At 49.8% G+C, this 9,711-nt stretch overlaps 1 protein-coding gene across 1 annotated transcript; it reads right to left on the reverse strand.

The window, feature by feature from the left end:
• Positions 1 to 969: 969 nt before the first annotated feature.
• On the reverse strand, positions 970 to 2,331 carry MONOS_16660 (uncharacterized protein; the record flags this gene model as incomplete). The annotated part of the gene is made up of 1 exon (XM_067869550.1): positions 970 to 2,331. The coding sequence occupies one exon, from the start codon at positions 2,329 to 2,331 to the stop codon at positions 1,117 to 1,119; it is 1,215 nt and encodes a 404-aa protein (XP_067728941.1). The 3' UTR covers positions 970 to 1,116.
• Between the last annotated feature and the right edge of the window lie 7,380 nt (positions 2,332 to 9,711).

A 9,711-nucleotide genomic window follows, 5' to 3' on the forward strand; every position in this document is an offset into this window, starting at 1 on the left:
TTTGCAACTTTTCAAAAAGAATAACACATATAAAATATAAAATTTTTTCTTTGAAAAGAATTATCGAACACAACCACATATAAATATTGTCTTAAAAAATTGTGATTGTTCTATGCGATTATCTCCTATTTTATGTAAAATTCAAAGCCTTACAATTATGAGGGGAAAAATAGAATGAAAAAAAAAAGAAAGAAAAACAAATAAATTCATTTTATTTCAATTGTTCATTCAAAAGCAATTTAATTTTCGTTTTCCCACTGAGGAAAATTATTTAATCCGATATCGAACGAAAGCGTGATTACAAAGAGGAACAGCCATATGTTATTTATATTTCAAAAATGAAATGTTATTGAGGACTTTATTTTGGAAAGTTCAAACAACCAACGATTTTTAACAAATGAACAAAGAATTTGAAAGAATATATAATCCAACTTCCATTTGATCGATTTTGATATTATTCTTTTATTCTATGTTTAATTTTTTTTAATAATTAAAAGAAGTGATTTGTTATTTTAAAAATATTATGAGTTTTCAAGGTTGTGATAAAAATTCAACAACAACAATAACAACAGCAATTTTGATGATTTTATTTTCAAAAAAATATTGATCCCAATGAATCTTTGACCCTTCAAAAAACATATCCAAATATTTTTTGGCTGATATGTTTGATGCGCAATCATTATGAAAACGAATATTTCTGAATTTTTTTCCTTTCTCATTCGTTTCTTGGGGAAAACAAAAAAAGAAAAAAAGATTTCAGTTATTGAATACATGGATATTATGATTGTTGTTTGAAGTGGATGAAGTGATTCACCGACAGCACAGTTGCCATCAAACAAAAAGTGTAAACAGTCATCTGCCTGCCCATTCACGAACAGCAACACCCTTCAAAAAAACTCTGCTATCCATTAATGCAGACAGATCCTGCACGGCATCTTCATCTTATTTCTTTTCTTTTTTTTTTCGAAATATTCATATCCCTCTTGCATCTTCCCCTTCCCGAAGCACATAATCATTTCATCAAATCTAGTCTCATTTCCTTCAACTGATTGGGAGATTCCTTTGCTTCTCTTCTTCCCGTTTATCTCCATTCCCTCCATCCCTGGTCTTCTCTCCTCATTCAAATGTGCTGTACCCACTCACAAGACTTCCACTTTGTGCACTTCCACTTTGTGCACTTCCACTTTGTGCACTTCCACTTTCTCTTTTGCCTCTGTCTGTTGTTTCCTCCAGCCCAATTGCATCAGACACTGTCAGAACAGCACAGCCAGCCGGAAAATGACTGATGAATGCCCGCTTCAAGTCTGTGAGTGTTGGCCTGGCGTACCGGCCCATTGACAGACAAGCGATGATTGCTTTCACACCATCTGGCGAGCCTGCCCTCGCAACATCTGGCCTCTCCCCATTCGCTATCTTCTGTCCCGCCACCTCTGCTGGATACTCCCCAAACGGGATCTCCAGCGTCAGGCACTCCCACAGCATCATCCCTATCGAGAACACAACAGACTTCTTCGTTGCCCCCATCTTCCTGTTCATCAGCAATTCTGGTGCCATCCACCTCAAGCACTCTTTCTTGTAATCATCCTCATCCTCAAATGCTGATGGTGGAAGGGAGTCACTGTCATCATCATCATCACTTGCTGAAGTGACAACTGTTGATGATGAGATGGATGATGAATCAGAATCATCAGATGAAATGAAATCAGAGTGCATCACAATGCAGATCACCATGTGCTCAGAGAAGAGTACAATGTGAGGACTCAGACTGGACAATGACTGAAGCTTGTTTTCCATTTCATCAAAGGAGTGGAGAGCAAGGCTAGCTACCCAGAACAGGATCTGGGAAGCTGTTTGCTCCCTCTCCTGAAGACTTCCGATCGCCATTTCTTTTTTCTCATTTCTTCCATGAAGCAACAAAAATAGCGAATCCCTCAGATCCACAATCAGTTTCTCATGTGGTGATGAACAGGCCATTGCATCTACCAGATTCGACATTGAAGAGGTTGTTGGACACATATCCTCCATTCGAACAAATGTTGAATCTGAATCAGTTGTTGAAGTAGTTGAAGTGGATGAGATAGATGGAGAAGGTGTTCGCTTTCTTATCTCTTCTTCTTCTTCTTTCTCCAATGCCCATTCTGGGATTTTGTCTGAGTCTCTCCCCAATATGTATTCAGTTGAGCCACTCTCAGATAGAAGATGTTCTGATGACTCTGAATGTTCCATATTTGAATCATACACCCTCTTCTTTATCCTCTCTTCATTCTTCTTCTCTGCCTCTCTTTCTGCTCTCCTCCACTGCTCCTCGGGAGACATCTCCATCGTTATCATCTCAAACGCCTTCGGATCTTTTCTGATGTTATCATTCACTATCTCTCTCAAATCTTTCGCTTCATTCCTTGCCTTTCTCCATCGAACAGCAAGAATAATCGAAACAATCAGAACAATCAACAATATGACAACAAGTGCAATTACAATAATTGGCCAAAAAGTGTTTTCTTCTTTTCCACTTTCAACAAGTTTTTTATCTCCATTTGCTTTTGTCTCTGTTCGGTTCTTCAGAACATGCCTTGCAGTCGACGAACCGGAATCACCGTTTCCAAACAGAATGCACACAGAAACTTCTGCTTCGGCTGGTGCAGAGCAGATCATTGCTTTCTCAATCCAATAATGTGCTTCCGTCTCTGAAACAATTGCTTCCTCTTCCAGTTCATATGTTTCCAGAGATTCTGTGCTCCCAACAGCAGAAACAACACGCACGCTCAGATTGCACGGGAGAAGCAGCATCCCGCCCAGAATCAGCTTCATTTCTTTTCCGCTCTCTTCCATATTCACTGTCTCCAACCGAGGGATGAACAGTGCCGATGCCCGTTCTGCTGGAATCCCCATCAGCTCGCATCCACCATCCATAATCCACAGCGATGTGCTCGGCTGCATCCCATCCCCTCCCTTCAGGCTCTGAACATCCACCATCCCATTTCCACTACACAGCACATTCCGCCGCATCGAAGGGTACTTTGCCATTGATGGGTTGTTGTTGATGAATTCTCCTTTCACAATCGTCACGCTTCCCCCACACATCGACAGCCCTCCACACGACGCATTCGCAATCGTTGTGTCTCTCATCATCACCAATGAGTCTGTGCAATCCACCAACGATCCACTCCACTCGCACACACCTCCATCCCATTCCACCCCTTTCTCCATCCTTTGTGTGTCTTCCAGTGCAAACAAGCATGCACCCATCACCACATGATTTGCTCCACAGATGCCAACATCCTTTCCTCTCTCTGCCTCCGATGTGCATCCAGTGCACGTGCAGTTCACCAATTCCAGCCCCTCTGATGCACCGCTCTCCCAACAAATCACCGATGGAGAGCTTGTCTCTCTGCTGATGTTCTCGAAGCGGCTCAGCGATATCCCGCAAATGGATGAGACTTCTGAGTCTTCATTCTCATTTCCTCCAGTCCACACATGGCTTATCACTGCACCCTCCACCAACTTTGCTCTTTTCACTTCCACCTCTTTCACAGACACATTCCCGCTCAAAGCCCCAATCTGAACAAGCGACTTTGCGCACTCAATATCCTTCAGCACCACTTCTGTTGCCATCAGCGAGCCACACTTCCCAATTTCAATCAACGCGTGTTCGCAGCTGATCCCTCCAATCGAGCATCCCCACATCTTCATCCCACTCTCTCCGCCGTGCTCCCCGCTTCCGATGCTAAACAGCACAAATGGAACTCTCCCAACACCTGCCTCGCCTTCGCTGCTCACACCAATGCTCCTCAGCTCAGCTGTTCCTGATGCCACCTCCATGAACATTTTGTGCGAAGACACAAACGAACCAGAAAAGACAAACACCAGCTGCTCAAGCTCCACCTCTCCCACACTCTCCACCACACAATCCTTCGTCTGCTTCATCCCAGACCTCACATGCACCTCTGCTTGCTCTTTCCACTTCGACTGCACTCCCACTTCTGCCAGCTCAATTTCGCTTTCAATCTCGCTTTCCCCATCCACAACTAGCTTGCTCTCATATATCTTCGTCATGTGGCCCAGCCCATACCCGATCGAAGCACACGGAAGTGCCCGGCTCCCACACTTCTTTGTGTCCAGCCCAGCTCCTGCCCCGCTGCCTGACACAAATATCGTGTCTGCCTGGTACGTCATAATGAACTCCAGCAGGTTCACCGGCTCAAGCGCATGCTCGCATTCATCCATCCCGTAGATCGCGTTGATTTGGTTGTACACCTCGCTGCTCAGCACCAGCTTGAACTGCGTCTCATTTATCTGCGATCCGATGTCGTGGCACTCGATGAACATGTCTCGCCCCACATGCGCCGTGTTCGATTCAAACTCGATCCCCGAAAACATCATCTCCACGTCTCCTTCAACTGTGCTCCTCACATACATCCCTCCTCCTTTCCCATTCCTCGTCGAGCAGCTGCACTGCCGCACCTCCGACTTCCTCACCCCAATCCTCCCTCCTTCCTCCACACACATCATCATCATCCCCCCTTTCTCGCTCTCCGACGACACACACACCTCAAACACACACCCCACTATCTCCACATCCACACACCTCGACGTCCCGCACTCCATCACACTCGCCCCTTCCCCATTCCGCTTGATCCCTTCCAATGTGCTCCCATTCACAACCACTCCCGACCTCTCCCCCGAACATTCTGCCCCTTCCTCGCAATCAATCTCAAACACTGCCCCTCCCCACAGGCTCACAGACGATCCATGCATCTTCTCCACTTTGCACTCCCTCACTCCCCGAATCACAAACACACTTCTCTCGCAAAACACATCCTTCACTCTCACCTCTTCTGCCTCCATCTCTCCTCCCATGCACACCACAAATGAATACCTCCCCGGCATGTTCGCACTGCTCTCCGACACAAACTCACATTTCCCCAGCTCCAGCTTTCCCCCTTCATTCACAATAATCGCCCCCTTTCTGCTCTCAAACCCTTTCCCCACCTCAATTCCAATCTCCCTTATCCCCAGCCTTCCCCGGTTTTCCATCCATGCCTCGCTCTCTCCTCCTGCCCCTCCGTTCTCCATCAACAGAATCGCTTTCTTCCCTGTCTCAACCTCACCATCACCCCCCTCAATTCCAAAACCCGACAAGTCGTATCCTTCCCTCATCACACTCGCATCCTCCACCACAACCTTCTTCTCCCCATCATCCTCTTCTCCTTCTCCTCCAATGTGCATGAACCCTCCATAAAATGTCTTGCACGGCTCCTTCTCGCTTCCACACCGCCTCACATCCAGCCCCCTTGTCGACACATGCACTGTGCTGCTCTCATAACTCATCACAAACATCAGCAGGTCCACAACCCCCACCATCTCATCTTCCCCACAAAACGATTTCTCGTCCCATCCCATTCCTTCCAACAACACATTCAGACTCTCTTCATTCACACTTCCATTCAGGTCTGCTGCCACCACAAACATGTTCCTCCCCATCCATGCCTCATTCCCTCCAAATATCATGTTCTTCACTCCAAATGGCAATTCCCTCAGCGCTTCCGTGCACATCAAATACATCCCTCCTCCTTTCCCACTCCTCCTCTCGCACATACACTTCTTCACACTCGTTCCATTCACCTCCATTCTCCCTTCCCCTTTCACACATATCCCTATCCCGCCTCCCCTCAACGACCCTCCGGCAAACACATCCTCCACCTTGCACCCATTCACAACCACTTCTCCAAACACACTTCCTCTCAGCACCACCCCTTCTCCTCCAACCTCCGACTTCAGCCCCACAAACGAGCATCCATTCACAGCCATCCTGTTCTCCCCGTTCCATCTCCCACCTCCCTTGCTCCCTGTCCCAACCACTTCCACAACACTGCTGTCTCCAATACTCACATCCTCAAACTGCGTGTTTTCAATCAATCCGCTCCCTGCCACTGACACCTTCAACACAGGAGCCAACGTCCAAATCCCTTTCACCACGCACCCTCTCACTGTCAACTCCCCACATTCCACAACCACAAAGCTGAACCCCAGCCACACCCCCATTTCCTCCTCAACAATGCTCTCTGACAGCTCCACCCCTCCCACATACGAGTACGAATAGATCACACACCCTTTGCTCCCAGGCAGCTGCGCCCCCACCAAAAACTTTATCTTCTCAACCTTCAATCCTTCCATGTTCCGAACAACTCCTTCTCCTCCTCCTCCTGCCTCTTCATCCAAGCCCCTCCAAATTTCAGTGTTCCCATCTTCTCTTCTCCACTCGCTCCGCCTGCCGATCGGATCACAAACCGCGACAAGTCATAGCTCCTCCTCACCTCGCACTCCCCGTCAATAATCATTTCCTTCTTCTCGCTGCTCGCCTCTGTGTTCATGAATCCTCTCCAGAATGTTGCACAGGGGTACGCTGTGCTCCCGCACCCAACCATGTCAAACCCCTTCCTCCCCACACAAACACTCCTGCTCACATATTGCAGAACAAACATCATCAAGTCCACTGCTTCTCCAAAAAAGTGCTCCCTGTCTCTCCCTCTCATCTCCACTTCTCCTTCCCCTTCTCCTTCTCCACACACAACATTCACTATCCACTCTGCCTTCACTGTCCTGTTCAGTGACTCACATTCCACATACAAATCCCTCCCCTCTCTCGCTCTGTTCCTCCCAAACACAACATCCCTCAACAACAACTCCCCCTCCTTCCTCCCATTCAGCCTCATCCATATTCCTCCTCCTTTCCCTTCCTCCCCCTCTGCCACACACCCCTTCACCTCTATTCCTTCGATCATCACCTCTCCTTCTTCTTCTTCTTTTTCATTCTCTTTCTCCTCCTCCTCCTCCTCCTCCTCCTCGCTTGCCTCCCACCTCAGCCAGCCCCCCTTTCCCTTTGATGACACACACCCATCCACCATGCTCCCATTCCCAATCCACCCTCTCTTCACTCCCCTCAGCACAACAACCGCCTCTCCACAACTGCAGTTTCCCATCTCTACCCCACTCACATTCACTCTCTCACACTTCTCACACACAATCACCGAACTGCCCTCTCCATCCACCCCGCCAATAAATGCCCCTTCAACACTCACTTCTCCTCCTTCCACATCAAACACCCCACATCCTGCTCCAAACCTGACATCCTCTATCCTGATTCCGCTCATCTCCAATGACCCCCCACTTCCCCTTCCTATCCACATCCCCATTCCTGTTGTCTCTGCTCCTCCTCCTGCTCCTGCTCCTTCCTCTCCTGCCTCAAATGAGCAGTTCACAATCGAACACTCCCCGGCCCTCACCTCTATCACCTCCCCATGTGTCGATGTGCATGGAAGGCAAAACCTCAGTCTGCTCAGCATCAGCCCCACCATCCCTGCCTCTCCTGTCAACTCCAAATGCCCCTCCCTTCCAACCGCCACCAAAGCCCTTGTCTCCTTCTTCCCCTGAATCGTCAGCCATCCTCCCTTTCCCTTCGCCGCCCCATCCACCCTTCCATTCCCCACAATCTGCACTATCCTTTGCCCTTCCCCCATTTGCTTCACCCCATACACCACATCCAAGCACGGCCGCACCTCCTCCCCGCAATCCTTTGTGTTGCTCCCCTCCCCTCCATTCACAAACACAATCGCTTCGTCTGCCGGAAACAGATACGGCAGCATCGACAGGCTCCGCCCGCTCGCCTCATCATACACCCACAGCTGCTTCTCTTCTCCATCCGACTCCCTCGCCGACCCACTCCACCACTTCTCGTTCACCAGTGCTCGTGCATCCGCACACACAACATACGCGTTCTTCCCCTCATACGCCTCGTTCTCCCCAAACTCCACCATCTTCACACTGTATTTCACATTCCTCGATCCCAGCACCAGATACATCCCGCCCCCCTGCCCATCCCCACTGTTCACCTTGTTCCCCCAAACCCTGTTCGAATCAAACAAAAACTCTCCTCCTTCCTCAACCTCCACGTATCCCCCTCCTCCCTTTCCGCTCCCTTCCCGGCACTCCACTTCAATCAGCCGACAATCCTTCACAACCACCTTCTCCAACCCCCCAACGACCCCTTCCATCACCCCTCCTTTCCCACTCTCTCGAGCCACCCCTTCAAACGTGTTGTTCCCCATTTCCATGCTCACCCCTCTCTCAAATCTCACTGCCCCATGCTCCCCAAACACACATGACCCAACTGTTGAGTTGCCCCACTTCGCTGTTGCCCCTCCCCCAAGCTCCACCAATCCTCCCCTCCCTCCTCCCGTTATGTTCTCCAACACCAGCAAGTCAATCACCCCTTTTGCTCCATCGCCCTTCACAACAACCACAACAACACCAGTCTCTGTCAAAATGTTCACATCCTTCACCGTCACATTCCGCAGCGTCATCAGCCCTGCTGTGCACTCTGCCACACAATATGTCGCAGCCCCTCCCTCTGCTTCCATCTCCCACTTCTCCACACACAGCTCCCCTCCGCTGCAGCAAAACAAGCTTCTCCGAGCTGGTGCAAACGAGCTCGGCACTCCCATTTTCATCCCGCAAAATCGCCCCACCCCTCCTCTCGTTCCAAACACACACTCTCCACCCCCTTCCACATCCCTCGCCACTCCAACACCCGCCCCTTCAACTGCCCCTTCAATATCCACCTCCTGCCTTTCTGCCACTATCTCTGCCCTTATCATGTATGACTCCACAAGTCGGATGTGCACCTTCCCCACCCCAAACCGCGCCCCGATCGCAAACCCAACTGACCCGCACGGATACCTCTCAAACCCACACACCCTGTAGTCCACCCCTTCTTCCCCCACATACCCCGGCTCTTCCCATTCACTCACACACACCCAAAGCGGAACATCCAGCTCCTCCCCTTTGTCGAATCCAACATGCTCATTGCTTGTCCCTGCTGCCTCCACCCCTCCCACTTTCACACTCTCCGCTGTCACAACCCTCCACAGCTCCTCTGCTTCCACAAACATCTTTGCCCCTCTTTCTGCCATGTTGTCTTCGAATGTCAAACCTTCCACCAAATAGTCTCTTCCCACTTCACCTTCCCCAATAAACTCCATCGCCACCCCTCCTCCACATCCTCCTCTGTTTTCCTTCTTCAATGCCCTGCATCCCACAAACTTTGTCACCACCCCGCTCTGCCCAACCCTCACCTTCCCGCTTCCCTCAACTCCAATCTTCAATCCCCCTCCACACCCCCCCTTCCGATATGCTGTCTCTCACAACATTCCCCTTCCACACAAACACACTCCCTTCCCCAACCTCCACATACGCTGCCCCGCCATCCCCGTCTCCCACCTTCCACAGACTCATGTTCGAGTTCAAGATCTCCACACTCTTTCCTCCCTTCCCACACACTGCCCTCCCACCACCCACTCTTCCCACCCCTGTCAGCTCCGATCCTTGCACGCTCATCGACCCTCCTCCCTCCACATGCACAAGCCCTCCTCCACATGTGGTGCTGCACCCACTCACTGTGCACGATGACACTGTCACCCATCCTTCATCCCTCGCTTCACAGAACGGACACTCGCCGAAACAGATCCCGCTCATCTCCACCTGAGACAGAATCACACTCCCTCCTGTCGCCTCAACAATCCTGAACCCCACCATGCTCCCCTCCTTCGCAACAACAACCACACTCCTCATCGTCAGCGCCCCTCCAATGCTCTTCACAAAACTTCTTCTCCCGTTCAACCCACAAGGCACCTGAATCCCCACATTCCCAATTGT

Source organism: Monocercomonoides exilis (genome assembly GCF_001643675.1).
Source record: "Monocercomonoides exilis strain PA203 chromosome Unknown scaffold18-1597598, whole genome shotgun sequence".
Taxonomy (NCBI): domain Eukaryota; phylum Preaxostyla; order Oxymonadida; family Polymastigidae; genus Monocercomonoides; species Monocercomonoides exilis.